General features: G+C 40.5%; 1 protein-coding gene across 1 annotated transcript in view; it reads left to right on the forward strand.

Moving 5' to 3' along the window:
* stam (signal transducing adaptor molecule (SH3 domain and ITAM motif) 1) overlaps positions 1-24,098 on the forward strand; it is a 43,921-nt gene that overhangs the window by 11,511 nt on the left and 8,312 nt on the right. Inside the window, exons 3-10 of the mRNA XM_034291354.1 lie at positions 1,420-1,495; positions 1,927-2,022; positions 2,151-2,297; positions 11,655-11,745; positions 15,012-15,204; positions 15,875-15,969; positions 18,592-18,680; positions 23,389-23,476. Coding sequence (XP_034147245.1) covers positions 1,420-1,495; positions 1,927-2,022; positions 2,151-2,297; positions 11,655-11,745; positions 15,012-15,204; positions 15,875-15,969; positions 18,592-18,680; positions 23,389-23,476 — 875 coding nt within the window. The remainder of the gene's footprint in view (positions 1-1,419; positions 1,496-1,926; positions 2,023-2,150; positions 2,298-11,654; positions 11,746-15,011; positions 15,205-15,874; positions 15,970-18,591; positions 18,681-23,388; positions 23,477-24,098) is intronic.

The following is a 24,098-nucleotide window of genomic DNA, read 5'->3' on the forward strand; positions in this document are numbered from 1 at the left end:
GGAAATGAAAGTCATATATTGTTTTAAATTTACTGTAAATTTGTTGTAGGTATTACATTTGCAGATGGTGTGTTTAAGGCTGATTGAAACATTGTCACATACAGTGGCATGGTAGGTAAGATGTCTAATTAGCGTGTATTTGTTTGATTAACTTTGTATTAAACTTTGAGAGACTGTCATTAATGTACGTTTTATGTCACGTTTGCTAGCTACAGACATTGACGTCTGGCTACATCTATTTGGATCAGTTTTTACCAAATTTGCACATTGGCATTTTGGCACCTTCTTTCCAAAATTGCTCAAGGTTGTCAGGTTGGATGGGGACCAACTCTTTTCGTTTTGTTAGATAGTTGTTTGGGCTTTGGCTGGGCCACTCCAGGGCTTTGGCTGGGCCACTCCAGGGCTTTGGAAGGGCCACTCCAGGACATTTACCTTTATCAGTACTTTATCAGTACTTTGCTGCATCCATCATGCCCAAGTTTTGCCTGTCTCCCATAAAGGCAATTTTTGTGAAGTACCTGGACTATTGTTACAATATCTCCATGCTCAGCCATGGAAGATTAACTCTTTTAGTTTTACTTTGAACAAACATTTTATTAATTTATGAGATTATTAAGAGAAACTTACAATAAGGGCATATGTTTTAAGAAACAACCCCAATGGTTTTAGTGAGTGTGTTCTAATACATTTGTTATTGAAAAATTACCGTGCTAGAAAGAAGACCATACAAATATATTACAGATAACAAATTATACATAAATAATAAGACAAGTATGAATAAATATAATAAGCAAAAACAACAGACAACATAGATGGTGGAAGTGGAACTATTTTAGTTACTTTATGAGGGTTTAGGGTTTCAGATGTTTTCTGGAAATGGGCAGAGATTCTGTTATTCTATGGTTCCCCCATTGAGGAACCAGGGCAGAGTTTCTGTTGTCCTATGGTTCCCCCATTTGAGGAACCTAGACAAGCACCATGGTGGGGGATATTCTAATTAAAATAAAAAAAGTATGGAATGCTCTTATATCCTAATCATGATAGGAGCAAAAGCTTATTCTGTCTTATCATGTAAAACACCTTAATGACACACAGATGGGCTCTATTGAACTAATTAGGTAACTAATTAATACACTTTGATGCACCTGATTCAGATGTCAGAGCATCGGGGGTGAATACTTAGGCAATAAATTATTGCTTTGTATTTTTTATTCATTTAGAACACCTGATTAAATCAATTTTGATTTAATGTAACAAAATAAAATGTAAGAAAGTCCCAGGGGGGTGAATACCTTTGAGATCCACTGTAATATACTGTAGCACCAGTACAGTAAGACAGTTTAGCACAGAGTCTGTTATTTTGTGGTAGTTAATTTATTTTCATGTGAATTTGTGATAATGAAGTGTGTTGTGTTAAAGGCCTAAAGAATGTCTTCGTTCCATTATGAGAAGAGTGAACCATAAGGATCCCCACGTCGCCATGCAGGCTTTAACGGTACCCTTCTATGTATTACTGACCATAAGTGTTTTAAAGGTACCCCTCTATGTATTACAGACCATAAGTGATTTAAAGGTACCCCTCTATGTAATACAGACCATAAGTGTTTTAAAGGTACCCCTCTATTGATTACAGACCATAAGTGATTTAAAGGTACCCTTCTATGTATTACAGACCATAAGTGATTTAAAGGTACCCCTCTATGTAATACAGACCATAAGTGTTTTAAAGGTACCCCTCTATTGATTACAGACCATAAGTGATTTAAAGGTACCCTTCTATGTATTACAGACCATAAGTGTTTTAAAGGTACCCCTCTATGTATTACAGACCATAAGTGCTTGCTGTATTTCTAGCCATTATGGATGTGTCTTGACATTTGTGAATGAAACATCGAGAAGTTGTAAACGTGTTTTTTCCCCTCACAGCTTCTTGGAGCATGTGTTTCCAATTGTGGGAAGATATTCCATCTCGAAGTGTGTTCTAGAGAGTTTGCCAGTGAAGTTAGCAATGTTTTAAACAAGGTCTGTATTTTCATTGTCATTATTTTGAATGTAACATACATATCCACTTGGATGGTTGTTCTTGTAAAACAATGTTGTGGTTGTATAAATCCTGTTGTGGCATACTCCGTATGTGTTTTTGTGTCCAGGGGCATCCTAAGGTGTGTGAAAAGCTGAAGGCTCTGATGGTCGAATGGGCAGAGGACTTCCGGAGGGACCCTCAGCTCAGCCTGATCTCAGCCATGATCAAGAACCTCCGGGAGCAGGGGGTCACATTTCCTGCTGTGGGCTCTGAGGTGGGTGGAGAATGGGGTCATGATCCCTACTGTGTGCTCTCAGGTGGGTGGAGAATTGGGTCATGATCCCTACTGTGTGCTCTCAGGTGGGTGGAGGATGGGGTCATGATCCCTACTGTGTGCTCTCAGGTGGGTGGAGGATGGTGTCATGATCCCTACTGTGTGCTCTCAGGTGGGTGGAGAATTGGGTCATGATCCCTACTGTGTGCTCTCAGGTGGGTGGAGGATGGGGTCATGATCCCTACTGTGTGCTCTGAGGTGGGTGGAGAATGGGGTCATGATCCCTACTGTGTGCTCTCAGGTGGGTGGAGGATGGGGTCATGATCCCTACTGTGTGCTCTCAGGTGGGTGGAGGATGGGGTCATGATCCCTACTGTGTGCTCTCAGGTGGGTGGAGAATTGGGTCATGATCCCTACTGTGTGCTCTCAGGTGGGTGGAGGATGGGGTCATGATCCCTACTGTGGGCTCTCAGGTGGGTGGAGAATTGGGTCATGATCTCTACGCTGGGCTCTCAGATGAGATGAGAATGGGGTCATGGGTCCCTTCAACATTTGCGAAATGCCTATGAGGGTAGCCAATTCTTCACTCTTCTCTGGATTCAACTATATTTCCAGCCCAAACATGTGATATGGGAATTAGAATCTGTAGTTTGTTAGTGTTATCTTATTTTGTCAAAAATAATAACAATAAAAATAGTTTCTTTGTCTGTTTAAAATGACAAATGTTAATATAGAAATCTTGTGATAATAACCCGCAGTTGAGGTATAGGCTACAGTTTGCATACCCTGGCAGAAATTGTGAAATTTTTGCTTTGATTTTGACAATATGACTGTGCTTTTATTTGAGGATAGTTATCATATGAAGCCATTTATTATCACATTGTTTGGGTCCTTTTTAAATTATAAGGATAACAGAAATCACCCAAATGGCCCTGATCAAAAGTTTACATACCCTTGAATGTTTGGCCTTGTTACAGATACACAAGGTGAAACACACAGGTGAAAATGGCAATTAAAAGTGAATTTCCCACACCTGTGGCTTTTTAAATTGCAATTAGTGTCTGTGTATAAATATTCAATGAGTTAGTTAGCTCTCACGTGGATGCACTTAGCAGGCTAGAAACTGAGACATGGGAAGCAGAAAAGAACTGTCAAAAGACCTGTGTAACAAGGTAATGGAACTTTATAAAGATGAAAAAGGATATAAAAAGATAACCAAAGTCTTGCAAATGCCAGTCAGTACTGTTCAATAACTTATTAAGAAGTGGAAAATTCGGTGATCTCTTGATGCCAAGCCACGATCAGGTAGACCAAGAAAGATTTCAGCCATAAGTGCCAGAAGAATTTCAGGATACAAAGAAAAACCCACAGGTAACCTCAGGAGAATTACAGGCTGCTCTGGAAAAAGATGGTGTGGTTGTTTCAAGGAGCACAAAACGATGATACTTGAACAAAATGAGCTGCAAGGTCATGTTGCCAGAAAAAAGCCTTTACTGTGCCATTGCCACAAAAAAGCCTGGTTACAATATGCCCGACCACACCTTGACACGCCTTACACTGTAATTTGGAGTGACAAGACCAAAATAGAGCTTTATGGTCACAACCATAAACGCTATGTTTGGAGAGGGGTCAACAAGGACTCTGGGGAGATCTCAAACTTGCGGTTCATGCAAGACGACCAAAGACTTTGCATGAAGGGGTAGCTATACCACCTGCAAGATTTTGGGGCCTCAGAGACAACTATTACAAAAAGATTGTATGCTATCAATGCTAAAGGGGGCAATACGCAGTATTAAGAACTATGGGTATGCAGACTTTTGAACAGCGGTAAAAAAAATTATTTTGTTGCCATGTTTTGTTTTGTGATTGTGCCATTCTGTTATGACCTACAGTTGAATGTGAATCCCATAACAAATAAAATGCATGTGTTTTGCCTGTTCACTCATGTCTCATCTCATCTTCATCCGCTTATCCGTATCGGGTCGCGGGGGCAGCAGCTCAAGCAGGGGACCCCAAACTTCCCTTTCCCAAGACACATTTGCCAGCTCTGACTTGGGGATCCCGAGGCGTTCTAAATATAATCTCTCCACCTGGTCCTGGGCCTACCCCGAGGTCTCCTCCCAGCTGGACGTGCCTGGAACACCTCCCTAGGGAGATGTCCTGGGGGCATCCTTACCAGATGCCCGAACCACCTCAACTGGCTTCTTTCGACGGAAAGGAGCAGCGGCTCTTCGCCGAGTTCCTCATAGATGGCTGTGCTTCTCACCTTATCCCTAAGGGAGAAGCCAGCCACCCTTCTGAGAAAACCCATTTCAGCCGCTTGTACTCGCGATCTTGTTCTTTCGGTCATGACCCAGCCTTCATGACCATAGGTGAGGGTAGGAAGGAAAATTGACCAGTATATCGAGAGCTTTGCCTTCCGGCTCAACTCTCTTTTCGTCACAACGGTGCGGTAAAGCGAATGCAATACCGCCCCTGCTGCTCCGATTCTCCGGCCAATCTCCCACTCCATTGTCCCCTCACTCGCGAACAAGACCCAGAGATACTTGAACTCCTTTACTGGGTAACGCCTCATTCCCTACCCTGAGAAGGCACTCCATCGGTCCCTGTTCACTCATGTTTCCTTTACAAATGGTATTATATATTACCAATTCTCCAAGGGTGTGCAAACCTTTGAGCACTGTATACTGGTATTTGTAAAACACTTCTGGGTTTTCCAGTAATGACTAGATTAGATTACTGGTATCAAGTGTGAAAACTGGATATGATTATGCCAAGATAATCTTTGTGTACCGTCAAAAGGGGTCTGCTGGAATTATCTCAAGGCCGGAGATTATGCTGGACTAATAACGACCAATATGGATGCTAAAATTTGAGAATCCGGCAATAAGGAACAGCCACCGGACATATGTTTATATACAGTATCTCAGAAAAGTGAGTAATCCCCTCACATTTTTGTCAAAATTTTATTATATAATTTCATGTGACAACACTGAAGAATTGACACTTTGCTACAATGTAAAGTAGTGAGCAAATTTGCTGTCCCCTCAAAATAACTCAACACAGCCATTAATGTCGAAACCGCTGGCAAAAAAAGTAAATACGCTCCTAAGTGAAAATATCCTAATTGGGCCCAATTTGCCATTTTCCCTCCCCGGTGTCATGTGACTCGTTAGTGTTACAAGGTTTCAATTTCAAATAACTACACTTTTCTGTGGTGTTGCTGGCCTCAGTTGCACATTTTTTAAATCAGCACGGGGATGTCTGCTTTGCCTTCGACATTTCAGACTCTCATGCTGGAGCTGCTGCCAGAGTGTGCGGCTTTTGAGTCGCCCACCACGCTTAGTTACATTACCAAACACTCAGTAACGGCTCGCTGTTTTCTTGGCAACAGATCATATAGGTCACACAATATTAGGCTATACTATTAATCTATTAATCATATACACGTGGTTGTCCTGGCACCATTTAGCCAGGTTCTTTATCCCCTCGCTGTAAGCGGTCTCTTCATAGTTGGAGATTAGTCCAAGGATGGTTGTCATCCATGGATTTCAGGATGGTATTGGAGCTGTGTGTGGCCACGCAGTAATGCGTGAACAGGGAGTACCGGAAGAGACTGCGTATGAATCGCTTGGTGGCTCCAGTGCTCAGTGCAGAGGAGGTGAGGTTGCCCATTCTCACCACCTGGGGTCTGCCGGTAAGGGCGTCCAAGAACCAAAGGGTGGTGTTAAGTCCCAGGGTCCTTAGGAACAAGCTTAACAAGCACAATAGTGTTGATTGCTGATCTGTAGTCCACAAACAGCATCCACACCTACAGTTAGGTATGGAAATATTTTTACATTGACAGTAGTTTTAGTTATTTTGTCTGTTTACCAAAATGTATTAAAGTTACAGTTAAATAATGAGAATGGGCTTAGAGTGCAGTCTTTCAGCTTTACTTTGAGGTTATTCACATCCAAATTGGAGGAAGGGTTTAGAAATTACAGCTCTTTAATATGTAAGCCCCTCTTTCAAGGAGCCAAAAGTAATTGGACAATTAACTCAAAAGCAGTTCCATGGACAAGTGTGGGCTATTCCTTTATGTCTTCATCAATTAAGCAGGTAAAAGATCTGGAGTTGATTCCAGGTGTGACATTCATGTTTGGATGCTATTTCTGTGAAAGGAGCTCTCAAAGTGAAACAGGCCATCTTTAGGCTGCAAAAAAAAGTATCAATCAGAGAGATGGCAGGAACATTAGAATTGGCCAAATCAACAGTTTGTTACATTCTGAGAAAAAAACTGGTGGATGCTCTGCAACACAAGATTTAAGAACCGAAGTGATGCGCTCTGTTTTCTTGGTTTTGGTTAACATTCTAGCAGCCGCATTCTGACTGAGCTGCAGTTGTTTTACAGTCTTTTTCGGGAGTCCAGTTAAGAGGCCATTACAGTAGTCAACCCTATTAGATATAAAAGCATGGATGAGCTTCTCTTGGTCTTTTTGGGACACCAAGCCTTTGATTCTGGCTATATTTTTTAGATGATAGGATGCTGTTTTAGTGACCGCTTTGATATGTGAGGTCTATCAGAACACCAAGATTACGCACTTGATTCCTAGTTTTAAGGGCCCGAGAATCCAGCTCTTTACTAATACTTGTTCTTTTATTTTTGTTGCCAAACACAATACTCTTGGTTTAATTGTAGACAATTTTGGTTCATCCAGGTATTTATGTGCTCTATACAGTGACACCAAAGGTCTATTGAGCTGTTGTCATATGGTTCAAGAGCCATATATATTTGTGTATCATCGGCATAGATGTGGTAGTTAATGTTGTTGTTCTGTAGAATTTGGAGGTAACATATAGAGATTGAACCGAAGCGGTCCGAGAACTGATCCCTGTGGAACTCCACATGTCATAGCCACCCTATCAGATTCATGAATACCAATGGTGACAAAGTAACTCCAGCCATCTAGATAAGATCTGAACCAATCAAGGACTGTCCCGGAGAGTCTTACCCAATCTATGTGTTCTATGATAAACAGTGTCAAATGCTGCGCTGAGATCTAATAGAACCAGAACTGTTATTTTATCAGAATCAGTATTCAGCCGTATATCATTTAAAACTTTAATCAGGGCCGTTTCAGTACTGTGGTGAGGTCGGAAACCTGACTCAAGAGACCGCTTGAGGTCACAAAATTGCTGAGTTGATTGAAGACAACCTTCTCAATGATCTTGGCTATAAAAGGGAGATTTGATACAGGTCTATAGTTGTTCATTATAGATGCATCCAGTGTTCTCTTTTTTAATAGGGGCTTAATGGCAGCTGTTTTTAGAGATGTTGGGAAAATGCCTGATTGCAGAGAGCTATTAACTATTTGCTGTAGGTCCATTATTATAGAGTTCATGTTTTTTTTGTAAGTCTGATGGCAGTGCGTCGAGACAACGTGGAAGCTTTAATATGTAGAACTGTTTTTTCTATGGATTTTTGATCAATTGTATTAAATAGTGACATAATAACCAAGTTATGTCTTGGTGGTCGTGGTGACGGTACATAGTCCTTGTTAGACTTTGTAGTTCTGATGCTATCTGCTTTATTGGATTTGTAAGCTTGTCGACCTTGACAAATAGAGTGTGGGTATTGTTGATATTCTTGTTGATCATTCCCGTTAAATGTTGCTGTCTGGCCCTGTGTAACTCATGGTTGCAGCTACCAAGGCTTTGTTTATAGATGTCATAGTGAATTTGAAGTTTCCTCCACTTACGTTCTGCTTTCTTACATTCTCTTTTCAGGGCGCTTACCATCATGGTGGTTCTCCATGGTGTTTTCTGTTTGCTCATAGTTTTCTTTACCGGTGCAACACGATCCATGATATTCAATATTTTGGCATTAAAATTATCAACTGACTCAGCATTTTTGTTGGAGAGATAGCTATGGCTTTAATAAACTGAGCATTGGTACTCTCATTAATGTACCTTTTCTTAACAGAAACAGAGTTTACTGGAACATTTGGGATGATAAGTGAATCAAAAAAGACACAGAAATGATCAGGGCCAAGTCTTTAACCATGACAGAGGAAATATCGAGAACTTTAGAGAACCAGATCTAGAATGTGGCCTTAAGTGTGTGTACGCTCTTTCACATGTTGAGTGAGATCACGTGTCCAGTAGTGCAAAAAGTTATTTGGCATTATTGTCTGTGAATGTTAAAATCCCCTGTAATAATAAAAAAGTTATAATCATCTGATATAACAGTAGTTCAGCAAATTCACCAATAAAATGTGCAGAATATCATTGAGGTCTGTAAATGGTTAAAAAAGTCTAGGTAAAATTTGAAGACTTACACCTTGCAATCTTGAGTTATGTGTAGGTATGTATGGCTGGATCATTTCAGCATGGTTAGTAGGAGCAAGTCTATGTATTGCCTTATAGGTTAGCAATAAAACTTTAAAATCAGCCCTAGCAGCCGCTGTAAAGAGGCTAAAATCAACAAGCAGCCGGTGTAGAGAAGCTAGTACTGGTGTAATGTCCAATTTATTTTGTTCTAGTTAGGATACCAGCAGCAGTGTTCACCACTAATTGAAATTTGTTTATTGATTTATCAGGATAACTGGAGAGAAGAGCAAGCCGGTAATGCCAAGTTTTTTGGGATACAACCATATAACCGTAGAGGTTCACTGTGAGAATTGCCAGGAACAAGCAGTTTTTCCTGAGTTTAAAAGCAAGAGGTTCTCCGTCATCCACTTCCTAATATCCGAAAGGTTCGATATTGGACTGTAATTGTTTAATATGTCGGGATCCAGATTAGATTTTTTAGAAGAGGCTTAATTTCCGCAATTTCTAGTGAGTTCGGTGCACATCCGGAGGAAAGGGAGCAATTTATTATGTTTAGCATTGGTTGACCTAGCACAGGAAATAGCTCCTTAAGTAATTTTGTTGGAATCTGGTCTAGCTGACAGGTTGTGGGTTTAGAACTCATTACAAATTTAGTAAATGTGTCGAGCGATACGGTATCAAAAAATTCAAGTGTCCCCATTGACACCTGGTCAGGGAGGTTCAGGACATTTTTAGGACAACTGAGACCCTAACTATTTAAGGAGGAGTAAGTTATTTGTTTTCTAAGGGTGATGATCTTTTCATCAAAGTAGTTAATGTATTCATTACTACTGAAGTGATGACCCAATGCCATCTGGCCCTGGTAACTTCAGAGAGTTCACTTTTTTTAAAGTTCTCTTCATGTCAGCCATGGTTAGGGACAGAGGTCCTCAGCAAGCCTTCCAGAAGGAATGGTGTTCGTCGCCTCAAATCGTGCATAGGTATTGAGCTCGGCGGGGAGGGAGGCGGCAGGCTGGGCATCATTGCTGTTTGTCCCTTTATAGTCTGTGATGTGTCGCAGTCCACATCACATGTGTCTGGGGTCAGCTGTAGTAGTTATCCCTGTAGTCTTTTTTTGCATCTCTGATGGCCTTCCTTAGGTAATGTCTGGACCTCCTAGGAGCCTCCAGGTCCCTGGAACTATAAACAGAGGACTGTGCTCTGAGCTTAGCATGGACAGTGCCATGAACCCAGGGCATTTGGTTGGGGAATGTCCTGACCGTGACCTTCGGTACAACATCATCGATGCACTTGGAGATATATGCTGAGACAGAGTCTGTGTATTCATCATTGTCCCCATCGGCTGCAACACAGAACATCTGCCAATACATTGTTTCAAACCAGTCCTGTTGAGCAGTAATGAATGCCTCAATCCAGCATTAAACTTCCTGAAAAAACGGTTTATCCTGTTTTATGCGTTGTCTGTAGTATGTGATCCGCCTTACCAAAAGCCCGGCGGGGGAGGGGATTGTAGCTATTTCGTATTTGTGAATAACAATGGTCAGGATTCTGATCCCCACGGGTAGGAAAGTTCATATGCTGGTGGTATTTTGGCAAAACCTTCCTCATATTTGCCCTATTGAAGTCTCCAACAACAATAAAAGCTGCCTCAGGGTGAGCATCCTCTAGTCCATTTACTACTCCGTACAGGTCCTCCACTGTGCACGTTTTATCTGCCTGTGGGGATATGTAGGCTGCTGTAATTATAGCAGAGCTGAATTCCTGTGGAAGGTAGAAGGGCCATACCTTTACAGTTAGTAGCTCCAGGTCTGGTGAACAGTGTGTTGACAGTACTGCACCATCCAAGCCCCAACGAGAGTTAACCATAACGCAGACCAGGCAGGATAAAGGAATCACAGCAAGTGCTCCGGTGAGCAGTGTTAGATTCTGTCAATTTTTGATCCATAAACAAAGTTAATGCAACCGGAAGGCAAGGGAGAACCATCTGTATTCAGCATGAAGCTACGATGTTAACCTTCCGTAGTTCTTTCATTTTTCTCTCCAATGATTGCAACGTTAACACAGTCTTTAATGCCGAGACACATAGCAGGCATCTGTGGTCATGGCCAACCATTACACAGACTATTATAAGAAATAGTTTATCCTACAAAATACCTTTGTATGGTGTCTTCCAACCTATGACCCATGGGTCTATTCAGAGAGTCCTATGACAGTCACATACACAGTTGCTAGCAGGTGGTATGGACAGGGTGTTTGGGACCCATCAGTAATGGTGCATCACATTTCCTACCTAGTGTCCTCCGTACAGAGAGAGTATTCTTATACATTGTGTCAAGCTTAGTTCAATTACCTTTCATGCTAAATATCTATCAGTATTGTAAAAGTCTGTATTCAAGAATGAACACATTTCCCAAAGTGCTAGTTGATTGTACTGTATGAGCGAATGTGCAGCACGAACAAAAATAAAAGCAATACAAACAATGTAAACAGTAATAAACAAAACATAGTGAATGTGGAGCCATTGTCTGTGCAACCTTTCTATATGGTGCACAGGAAGCAACTGTCATAAGAAGTCCCCAATAATAATGACAAGACCACTCTTGTGCTCCGTCATAAGAGGTTTACAATGATTATAACAAGACCACCCTTGTGCTCCGTCATAAGAGGTCCACAATGATCATGCGGTTGTATTTAGATCAGCAGGCGAAGGAGAACTGCTGTGGTGAAATGGTTACAAAATATATACATCAATGCTAATAACATAGGAAGCATGGAGATGTGTTTGCTAATCTTGTCAGTGTTACCTAGCTATAGAATTTGCTAAATGTCATTTGAACTTTGGGACCAGGTTTTATTGTCTGACGAGACATTTTCTTTTTGCTTGTAAAGAGCCATGGTCATGCAGAAATGTGTACATCTGCGATTTCAACCTGAATAGGGATTGAAGTGGATGAGTTAAACAAGCTACTTATCAAGAAATGTTGTGATGTGTGTTTTGAGGTGTAATTTGTTAAACTCTATTCTGTTTTATTGCTGTGTTTTCAGGCTGCAGAGCAAGCTAAAGCCAGTCCAGCTTTAGTGGCCAAGGATCCATCCATCTCCACCAATAAGAAGGAAGAGGAAGACCTGGCTAAAGGTAGAGGCCACTTATTTCTACAACACTTTGTTCTAGACCAGTGGCTCCCAACCTTTTTCTGTTACTGTACCCCCAAAAAGAATTTGCACTGCTTGGAGTACCCCTGAAGTACTCCCTCATGTTCATTTCACTAGTAAGTCTATGGTGTCATGAGTGTTTTCAAGTACCCCCTGTGGAAAGGCCAAGTACCCCCAGGGGTCCCAGTACCCCTGGTTGGGAACCACTGTTCTAGACTATAGAATGTACGATTCTACATCGTTTTACGCTGGCATTTTTTTACAAGGAGGACGTTTGCCTAATTTGAAAAATCAAGTCGCACACAAGTTAAGGAGCAAAATCTAATTGTTCAGTTAGAGATTCAATTGTCCCTAGGGCTGACAATAATGTACAATTGTGGAAAAAAGTAAGGAGCTGAAACATACAATAGACTACATAAGAGTTACTTTTACTTAATGAAATATGTTGCAATCTACAACTGGGCGATATGGCCAAAATATCATATCACTATACATTTAGGAGGTAACAGTGCAGTATCTACCATTATATGGTCAGGGACTGTTTGCGAGTTATCAGTGCCTTTGTAAAAAGACCCACATTTGTCTGCTATCGCTGGGAACTTACAACAGATGACAATGCATCGAAGTCGAAATGGGTTAATTATTTTTTGCTAATGTTCACTTTCATTTGAGCTTGTAGTTATCCTTCGCTGCTTTCTTCACTTGAGTGATTCGCGCAAGCTTTTAAACGTTTAATTGAAAAACAATACCAGACAGCCACGTGTCAGATCACTCCTCAACTCATGACTGGCCAACAGTGCGTGCAAAGAGCTGCAAGGTAGTTATTTGTGCATGTGCCAGATGACTTGCTAGTTTTATTAGTTTGACTGTCATTATTATTGAGCCCTATGTCCCTAAGACAAACAATTATTATTTGATAATATTTAAATTGCATTGTCCAGGATTACCATGGTGTCTGAATGCATTCTATAACTTCCCTAATAGGTTTCGTCTTGAGATACCGAGGTGCTTCTATTACAACTGACAAACTATTATTTTGAAAATAATAATTATTTGAGGTTTTGTCTTGTATTACAATTGTACAAATGTATTGCAGATGCTTGTTTTCTGCTCATTGGCCTGATAAAAAAAAAAAAAAAAGATCAACATGAATACTTTCAGTCAATAACTGTAATTTGTGTCGTAAAAATAAATGGAAAAGAGGATGTTCCATTTCCCTGTGCACTTACCCTCTTCTTTTTTCTACTGATCTTTGCGTACAGAAAGCATGTGTGCGATGCAAGCGTTTTACGTTGAAACAAAAAAGCAAATACAAACCTGTTGTCTTTAGTCTGTTATAATATCTCTTCGTGAATACAATCTTCTCTATCCAATATCTTTGTAATTGTTGCTGAAATTCATGCTATGTATTTTTCCTGAATTAGGTGCTTACAAACAAAAAAACTTTATGTGGATCCATTTCAGTTCAATATTTATGAAATGTAGGGCTGGAGTTTTTTATTTGAATTGTATTTTAATAGTGAATCTGGCCCAATAATTGTGCTTTTAGCAAAGGAGGAATTTGTGATTTTTGATACATGTACCCTTTTTCTGCTATTTTTACATATCTAAATTAAGTTCTCTGTTTGCGTTCATGGTTGCACAGGCACAATTGCATCACTGAATTCACACGTACCGATTGTGCACAGACATACACTTTGCTCCTATCAGCTGATAATAAAACCTGTGCGCCACAAACAGGTGAAGCCATATGCTGAAAATAATTTTCCTGGGCTTAAGCTGGGTGGGATATTTTAAATTTGTGTTGATTAGATGGTAGCTGGGAGCCTGTAATGTGAAATACTGGTGAGATTAGTTTAAGACTTTGCAGCAGAACACTGCATTTCAGAATTGTCTTGTGAGGTCCTGACCAATCTCCCAGTCCCTGCCACTGAGAAGCATCCCCATAGAATGAGGCTGCTACCACATGCTTCAGGGTGTGGATGGTATTCTCAGGATCATTTGCAGTGTGTGATGACGATTTCATCGATCAGAAGGAGGAAGTACAGAGACAAAATTCTCTTGGCATAATTAAGTTTATTTGCAAATAGAGAGACACGTCAAATGCTTACAAAATAATCAAAATAATGGGTAGAGATAAGAATCTGCATGGTCATGCCACAAAAACACCATACCCCCTGTTGTGTATCTTCCTCTATCTTGTCTTAAGACCCATTGTTTTGCATCTACCCCCATCCTGCTAAAGATTCACGTTTATCTCAGCACCTCATACTTCCTTTACCAAAGCACAACCGACATTCCTTTTCTTCTCTAAACATGGGGACTCAATACATGAATCAATAAGGATGCATCAGTTCAAGACATTACCATAACAATCCATCCTCTTGATACCAAATCAACCCTTGGTATCAAACCTTAAACAGTTTACGCAGTAGGGTGTAGACTGCAACAAAACAGTACTCTTTAACAACATTACCCTGTTGATATCATTACCCTTATACTTAGAGAACGGAACATATCTAAAATGTCTGGATCCTCATTTACATGTTGCCAACAGACATACAAGAACACAACTTTGTTGCACCTCCAGAAACACTGCCAAATCTGCTAAATTACACCACACCACAACGTCAATGAACGACTAAAATGTTGACACTCATCCTCTTATCTCCCCAAACCAGGCTTGATTTGCAAGTGCAACATTTAACAGAATAGATGCCAAGTCGCTGGTAGACCTTTGGAGTTACTCTGTATAATAGTGCAGTACACTTCCATGTCTTATGATGAGTAGAGGAGTTTCAGGGACTTTTTGTAGTGTATCGTATGACACTATGTCCGATTGTATCACAACAACATTAGGTGAATGCCAATATATATTTTAACGATACATTATCTTATCACTTTCATGCCGAAGGTCCCTATATAATTTTGTCATGCAATTAGCAGATGTTCCATTAAGGTTAACATTCCTAGATAATATTGTTGTGCAATTAGCAGATAATGTTCCACAAAGATTTACATACCTAGTTAATATGGTCATGCTATTAGCAGATAATGTTCCACTTCTCTATGGATGGCAACTCTTCTAAATGTAGTTTATATGAATGTCACCTTCTGTCTCTCACAATGTCTGCCTCCTCCCTCTTTCCATACCTTTATCCTTTTGTCCTTCCTTTCTTGCTACTACACCCTTCTCCTTTCTTTCCCTGTAAAACTTTCTTCCTCTTTCTCTCCCTCTTCCTCCCCCAGCCATAGAGCTATCTCTGAAGGAGCAGCGTGGTCAGGCTCCCCTCTCTGGGTCTGGTCTGTACCCCAGTGCCTCTCTCCTCTCTTCCCAAAGGCCGGAGGGCAGGAAGGTCCGGGCCATTTATGACTTTGAGGCTGCAGAGGACAATGAGTTGACCTTTAAGTCTGGAGAGATCATCACTATTCTGGATGACAGGTTGGACTCCTTGTAATTCAGGAATGGTAGTCATCAGCTATTCTGGATGATAGATTCACTGAGCTTTAAAGATGTGTTCCAGGATTTTTGGCCAGTGCTTGTAAAGTTTATAACATGTATTTCTATGTGTTCCAAGCAAGTTTATTTATATAGCACAATTCATACATAGAAGCAATTTAATGTGCTATCCAAGGAAAAAATTAATATAAAAACAGTCAGTCAGAATTATCTAACCTCCCTCCAGGGGGACTCTCAATCCTTGCACTACAGTGCTAGGATGAACCCGTCAGTCGCTTTGTGAGATCATCACTGCATCAATATCTTACCCGGCTGTCTCCAGGGGGCATTTATATCGTGTCTATTCATGCATTATATATTCATCCTCAATGAATTACAGTTCCCATAACTGTTTACTGAACCACCCCGGTATCTCAATCCTCGCGCTCCAGCTCTTGGATAAACTCGTCAGTCCTTTTGTGCGATAAAACCCTACATCGATGTCTAAACAGCAGCACAAGAACTTGCATTACACTACATCTTTAAGTGATTATTTTAGATGAAGGCCCTTGGCCTTAACTTGATCCCGTAATTGTCATTCCAAACTTTGGTGTTTTGATTTTGTTTCACTGTCCCCAACTCTTCACTAACTGGCTGTATTTTGGGGTTTCAGTGACCCCAACTGGTGGAAGGGAGAAACATACCAGGGAGTAGGACTTTTCCCTTCAAACTTTGTAACTGCTGATCTGACTGCAGAGCCGGAGATGAGTGAGTCAAAACACAACCATCCCAGACAACACAACCCCCACATAGACAGCACAGTCATACCAGACAGGTTCTCCTGAAAATGACATTGAAGGATAATGAAAATGGAAAAAACAGCCACCCTATAACGTGTACAGTGCCTTCACAAAGAATTCAGTCCCCTTCTGTTTCTCCACATATTGTTGTGCTATAGACTTAATTTACAATTGTATTTCTTGCAATCAATCTAGACACAATGGCCCTCATTTATCATTCTTGCGAAACGGGCGTATATGTTGGCGTAAGATTTTGCTTACACTCCTCTCACCGCCTGATTTATGAAGCTGTGCGTACCTTTAAAATCCAGGTGTACGCAATACCTGCCCTTGATAAATGCCACGGCTGAAAACGATCGTCATTAAAATAACACGCCCCTATATATTCAAGTCTCCGCTTCCCCCACGCCTTCATTTTACGCCATACACACGGAAGACGGCAAAAAAGAGAAACTTCTCTGACGTGGAGATTGAGACGATCACCAGGGAGAAAGAAATAAAATTGTTTTATTTGGCAGTTTAAAAAGCGGAAAAAGATGATGTGATGTGGAGTACCATTCATTCACAGTAAATAATTGCATGACAATTTGTAATATTCGTCTTATTATTTCTTGTTAATGACGTTTATTGTTATTTAGAAGAAGAATGTCGTTATTATTATTATTTCTATTATTATTTAAAAGAAGAAGAATGTCATTTTTATTATTTTGTCAGTCTGAATTATATTTTGGTCATTAAAAGCCTTTTATTACTGAACCCAGTCCGTGTGCAACTGCCGGGCCTAACCCTGAAACGTCATGTAAAGCGCACAGGCTCGCATCTGAAGGAATACATATAAATCAAATGCTTTGGTAAAGTCACACAAATTAAACCTTGAAGTCCATGTTGCTCAAAAATAAACACTGAAGTTTGTAATTATGTTTGTTTTTTTACAGTGGGCCATAATATATCATATCTTTTAGTTTTTCTGCGCATTTCCGCACCAACTCAAAACGTGCGTACACCACCTCCTGAGCTGGCGTAGGATTTGAGAGTGTGCCGTACGCCAACGTCCATATTGATAAATCTCAAAGTCACCGTGGTTTTGGGTGTACGCCAGGTGTACGCTGGAAATTTGGTGTATGCACTTTTGATAAATGAGGGCCAATGTCCCATAATAAAAAAGCTAAATAAAAAGGTTTAGGCATGTGTGCCAATTTACTGGTAATAAAAAACAGAATTATCTCATTTACGTATGTATTCAGACCCTTTATTCAGTACTTTGTAGAAGAGCCTTTGACAGCCATCACAACTTGGAGTCTTCTTGGGTTTACCTCTACCAGCTTCGAGTCTTCTTGGGTATGTCTTTACCTGCTTTGTCTCTACCAATCTCTCATTCTTGTAGATCTTCTCAAACTCTAATAGATTGCATGGAGAGCTTTGGTGAACTGCAATTTTCAGGTCTTACCACAGATTTTCAATCAGGTTTCAGACCAGTCTTTGGTTGGGCCACACAAGTACATTCACTGAGTTGTCCCGAATCCACTCCTGCGTTGACTTAGCAATGTGCTTCAGGTTGTTGTCTTGCAGAAAGATGAATCATCAAGGATGATCAAAGAACACAAGATGTTTTTGAGCTCGATTTGGTGTGTCATAGCGAAGAGTCTGAATACTTAGGTTATTTCATTTTCTCTTTTCCTTAAAACAACATAATGTAAAGAAAGTGAATGGGGCCTGAATACTTTCTGAAGGCATTAAAATATTTTTGAATTTTGGTTACAGAATTTGTGTGTTAAAAAGTTTTAAAGAAACCTAGTTATTAGCTTTGATTACAGAAAGGGGACTTCCAATCTCTTTCCAGAGTTCCAAATTTCAAAATGTCTCATCCCACTTTTTCCCACCAGCATGTAGCAACAGGTATCCTACTGAAACATAAAGTTATGATAATGCTTATTTGTTTCTTGAAACTATACCATTTACCATTTATTATTTTTGTAATTATATTTATGAAATACATTTAACACTGTCAGACCCAGCAGGACCCGGCTTATTTTAAACTGTGAAGACATTCTCGCACTAGTAGAGGTTCAGTTAAATTCAAAAGTCGTATTGTGGTGGGGGTTATGTTGATGCTTTGTATTCCAGCTATGACTGGAAATTGCAACTTGTGTACAGTTTTATACTTGACTATATTTATTTTGTCAAGCAAACAAGCTACCGTAAACTAACACTTTAAGCTTCAACATTGATGCTGAGACGTATTTCTTGAGTTGCCTTTACAATTTTGTTGTAACCACACGGATTATGATTATGGAAAAAGGGAAAGTGAATTACAAATCCTTATTGAAAGTATGTTAGGTAGAATTTTCTTTCCCACAGCACAACCTCGTAGCCACGACACACCCTCGTAGCTACAAAATCTGTGCAACAGAATCACTGCTGTCTGACATCCCTGCCGTCACCCTGACATCCCTGCCGTCACCCCAATCTAACCCTAACCTTTCTCACCTCTTCTGAATGTCTCCCTGACCATCTGCTTGACCTCTCACTCTCTGACCTGACCCTCTACCAGACATTTTGACCTCCCCCTGACAGGCCCTTGTGTCCACAGTGAAGTCAGAGAAGAAGACTGTGCAATTCAGTGAAGAGATCCAGGTGGAGAACATTGAGTTAGAGCCAGAACCGGCCTTCATAGATGAGGTACTGCAGATGGTTTCATAAAACAGTTATTGCCCAATGTATTAATCCCCTTCATAACACTGTTATATCCTTTTCCTCTTTATAGCACGGTTTTATCCTAATATTGTAATTGTCTTTGTAGCACTGTTATAAGCGCTAGAGGAAAATGTTTTGTAATAACTGCACAGTTTGCACTGTGATTGAAAATCTGTTGAAGAAAATCATTGTTGATTAATTCAGGAATCACTTCTAAACATTAACAATTGTAAACAAACTTCAAACCCCCACATTCTTCCTATCCAGGGATTCTTTCGTCACTAAAATCCAGGTCTCCTCATCCTCACTACACTATAATCCAGTTCTCTTCATCCTCACTACACTATAATCCAGGTCTCTTCATCCTCACTGCACTCTATTCCAGGTCTCTTCATCCTCACTACACTATAATCCAGGTCTCTTCTTCCTCACTACACTATAATCCAGGTCTCTTCATCCTCACTACACTATAATGCAGGTCTCTTCTTCCTCACTACACTGTGATCCAGGTCTCCTTTGCTGTATATACACTGACCTAAAGGATTATTAGGAACACCTGTTCAATTTCTCATTAATGCAATTATCTAATCAACCAATCACATGGCAGTTGCTTAAGTGCATTTAGGGGTGTGGTCCTGGTCAAGACAATCTCCTGAACTCCAAACTGAATGTCAGAATGGGGAAGAAAGGTGATTTAAGCAATTTTGAGCGTGGCATGGTTGTTGGTGCCAGACGGGCCGGTCTGAGTATTTCACAATCTGCTCAGTAAATGGGATTTTCACGCACAACCATTTCTAGGGTTTACAAAGAATTGTGTGAAAAGAGAAAAACATCCAGTATGCGGCAGTCCAGTGGGCGAAAATGCTTTGTTGATGCTAGAGGTCAGAGGACAATGGGCCGACTGATTCAAGCTGATAGAAGAGCAACTTTGACTGAAATAACCACTCGTTACAACCGAGGTATGCAGCAAAGCATTTGTGAAGCCTCAACACACAACCTTGAGGCGGATGGGCTACAACGGCAGAAGACCCCACCGGGTACCAGTCATCTCCACTACAAATAGGAAAAAGAGGCTACAATTTGCACGAGCTCACCAAAATTGGACAGTTGAAGACTGGAAGAATGTTGCCTGGTCTGATGAGTCTCGATTTCTGTTGAGACATTCAGATGGTAGAGTCAGAATTTGGCGTAAACAGAATGAGAACATGGATCCATCATGCCTTGTTTTCACTGTGCAGGCTGGTGGTGGTGGTGGTGTAATGGTGTGGGGGATGTTTCCTTGGCACACTTTAGGCCCCTTAGTGCCAATTGGGCATCGTTTAAATGCCAGGGCTTACCTGAGCATTGTTTCTGACCATGTCCATCCCTTTATGACCACCATGCACCCATCCTCTGATGGCTACTTCCAGCAGGATAATGCACCATGTCACAAAGCTTGAATCATTTCAAATTGGTTTCTTGAACATGACAATGAGTTCACTGTACTGAAATGGCCCCCACAGTCACCAGATCTCAACCCAATAGAGCATCTTTGGGATGTGGTGGAACGGGAGCTTCGTGCCCTGGATGTGCATGCCACAAATCTCCATCAACTGCAAGATGCTATCCTATCAATATGGGCCAACATTTCTAAAGAATGCTTTCAGCACCTTGTTGAATCAATGCCATGTAGAATTAAGGCAGTTCTGAAGACAAAAGGGGGTCAAACACAGTATTAGTATGGTGTTCCTAATAATCCTTTAGGTGAGTGTATATGTATATAGATAGATGAAACCTCATGGTGATCACCTACCTATGCACCTCATCTCTCAATATACAAAATAAATAAACCTCAATGTGAAGCCCTACCTGTGCACCTCAACTCTCTAAAGAGATGTACAAAGTAAAAGTACTCAACTGGGTTCAGCTGTTTTCACTACTTTAGGGATGTATCTAATTAAGATCTGAGGGAGTTCACAACTAACCAGTGATCAGTTAAATATAAAGGACGAGTGTACATGATCAATCAGCGTCACTGTTTAGTGAACTCTGTATACCTGGTAATTTAACTGTTCCTTAGGATCCTTCCAAAACTGGTTAACACAGGCGAGTACTTGTACTTCATACTTTTTACACCTCTGACTATATACTATACATACCACTGCTCAAAAAATTCATGGAACACAATCATCATAGTAGAACAGATTTTAATATTTCCAGAAGCGTAAGCTGTTGTGAATCAATATCACCTGTTTTGGTGCAAATTAAAGTGACAACAGGTGCGCTGGTGAGGCCACAACAAGACAACCCCCAGAAAGGGAATCGTTTTGCAGGTGTTTGCCACAGACAATTGCTCAAACTATCAGACTCCATGAGGGCCTGACATCCTCTAGTGAGACCTGTGCTCTCAGCCCAGTACTGTGCAGCTTGATTGGCATTTGCCAGTGAGCACTAGAATTGGGAGATCCACCATTTGTGCACCATTCTCTTTACAGATGAGAGCAGGTTCACATTGAGCACATGTGACAGACCTAAAAGAGTCTGGAGACACCATGGTGAACATTATGCTGCTTGCAACATCATGCAGCATGACCGGTTTGGTAGTAGGTCAGTGATGGTCTGGGGTGGCATATCCTTGGAGGGTCGCACAGACCTCCACGTGCTAGCCAACGGTACCCTGACTGCTGTTAGATATCGGGATGAAATCTTCAGACCCATCGTCAAACCTAACTCTGGTGCAGTGGGCCCTGGGTTCCTCCTGGTGCAGGACAATGCCCGGCTTCATGTTGCCAGAGTGGGTAGCAATTCCTGGATGATGAAGGCATTGATGCCATTGACTGGCCCTCACATTCCCCAGACTTAAATTCAGCTGAGAACCTCTGGGACATTGTGTTGGTGCATCCGACGCCGCCAAGGAGCGCCACAGACTGTCCAGGAGTTTGCTGATGCCCTGATCCAAGTCTGGGAGGAGATCCCCCAGGACGCCATCCACCATCTCATCAGGAGTGCATACAGGCACGTGGGGGCCATACCTACTACTGAGTCACATTATGAGTTGCCGTGATGAAATGCACGCAAGTTGGAACAGCCTGTGTTTTCTGTGGTTTCCCTTGATTTTCGATGCAAGTTTGAATCCAGCCCTCAACCGGTTGGTGATTCTGGTTTCCATTGATTATGTCATTTTGTTCTCAACAAATTACACAATGTACAGTAGAAATGTTGAACTTTAATATATTTTGTACATTAAGAGCTGATATGTGATTTATGTGTTCTCTTAATTTTTTTGAGCAGTGTATATAACCTCATGGTGAACACCTACCTTTGTACATTTATTTGTATGCATATTGTTCTTCCAACAAATTTTCTCTGTTAGATAGTAAGGATGTTTTTGCACGACTGCCTTATAATAACATCAATCAATGTCTTGTTCTTCTGGAAATCAGTGACTCCCAGCCAGCTGAAGAATATATACATTTTTGCAGAATGCCGATACACTACAAAAATTGGCTTGTTATAAATATTTGAGAAGTGAATTCAAACTACAAAGCAAAACCTTGTTTAACCTGTAAATCAGCAGGTTAGGGTGTCAATGAACCAGAAAAGGAACCAGGCAAGCCTAATTTGCCCAGCCCACAATTAAAAGTGATAAATGTTGTTGCCCTCACTGGGTTCAAACCCGGGTCTCCCACGAGAGTGGCTGTGTCTTTAATCACTGTAACACAGGAATAGCATCTATTCCATTAGATTATTTTGTAACGCATTAACAACAATCCAAGTTTAAATCTTTTTCTATACACCATTCATCATTTAAGTTTACCTCCACCACAAATGGCATCTAATAAATGTATGGCTTTTGTCACTGGCTGTTTTAACAGCTTATTAGCCAGTAATTGGCTTACTAGTATCTAACTTACTAATTGGAATATTCATAAGAATTGAGCAATTGCCACCGAGACTGAAGATGAACTTTACACAGACAAAGCTATTTTATGGCACAAAAACATTCGTGAATAACATTGATACAATAACTATCAATATTGGTGACAATAACTGACTTTTTTTGTAAAGTGAAAAGACAAGAGAATCATGGAAACCCCTACTCTTTTACTGGCCAAGGGGTTTTTATCTAACCTATATTACCCCACAAATCATGCACGGATGGGTACTTCGAAAATCCACCAGAAATATTTGCAATATAACCATGAACAGTTTTATTTTAGGCTTACTATAACATAGCTACTTAAGGTTGTAGCCAGTGAAGGTTTTGTCTATCCTGACCCTAAAAGCATGCACAGATGCGTACATTGAAAATCCACCAGAAACAGTATTGATTTGCTATTGTAGAGTAAATCAGACCGTATAGTACAGCTACATTTATATGTAGACAAAAACCTGGCCTGCAATTGCTTTCAAGTTCATGTTCCGTTTGCCAAAAGTAAATGCAGATAGTTAAAAGTGGATTAGGCAAGGCCTAATTACAATAACAATTCAGAAAACGTTATACATTGTAAAATATTAGTTTATTAGGTTTGTACAGTTGGTCTTACATAAATGTCATTAGCTCCGCAATTGTGTAGTCAAATGAGACAGGAGGGAATCCGACAAAGTTTGCATCGCTGTGACTGATACAGTAGGGCATTGAGAGATTTATTGGTATTTAACTTCCTGAAGAAGAACTATACTAATGTTCTATGTGGTTGTTTTTCCTGACCAGGAGAAGATGGACCAACTGCTGCAGATGATCCAGAGTGCAGATCCAACAGACAACCAGTCTGACAGCTGTGAGCTGCTTCAGCTGGAGGGTAAGACTCACTGAATAATTAACTAAGTAAATAACTAGCTAAAGATAACCAGTCATATGCCTATCAGCTGCTATAGATGGATTGTAAGAATAACTAACCAAGTAACAAGTGAACCAGTCTGACATTTGTGAGTTGCTACAAGTGGTCGACCAATATGGATTTTGTAGAGCCAATAATTATTATTATTGGCTAGCTACTACTTGCTAAGAAAATGGATAGCTAATATGACTATTAACTATTAGAAACAATTACCATCTTCTTTAATGTTGTCTTAACTAAGTTGCATACGTGTCCGGGTATGTTATTAATGAGCGAAACAAGAAGAGGGTTAATTATCAACTAGCTAATGGTTATTGGCTAACTTGTTTGTTACCGGTTTAGTCTCTAGCCAGGTTACTTATTTCATTCATGCCCTGTCACATTCCTAGTAAATTCCTAGTAAAACTAAACTAATATTTGAATAGTTACATTTTGGTCATTGTGGCAATTAATTAGTTTTTCAATGCAGTAATCCTACATTTCTGTGGGATAGTAGAGCAGGAGCATGCACACATCCTAAAGGCTCTTTGGTGGCAGCAGCAACATTTTTCAATCAACACTAGAGGCCGCACTAAGTTTCATC

This window comes from Esox lucius, chromosome 3 (assembly GCF_011004845.1).
Source record: "Esox lucius isolate fEsoLuc1 chromosome 3, fEsoLuc1.pri, whole genome shotgun sequence".
In the NCBI taxonomy this organism is placed as follows: domain Eukaryota; kingdom Metazoa; phylum Chordata; class Actinopteri; order Esociformes; family Esocidae; genus Esox; species Esox lucius.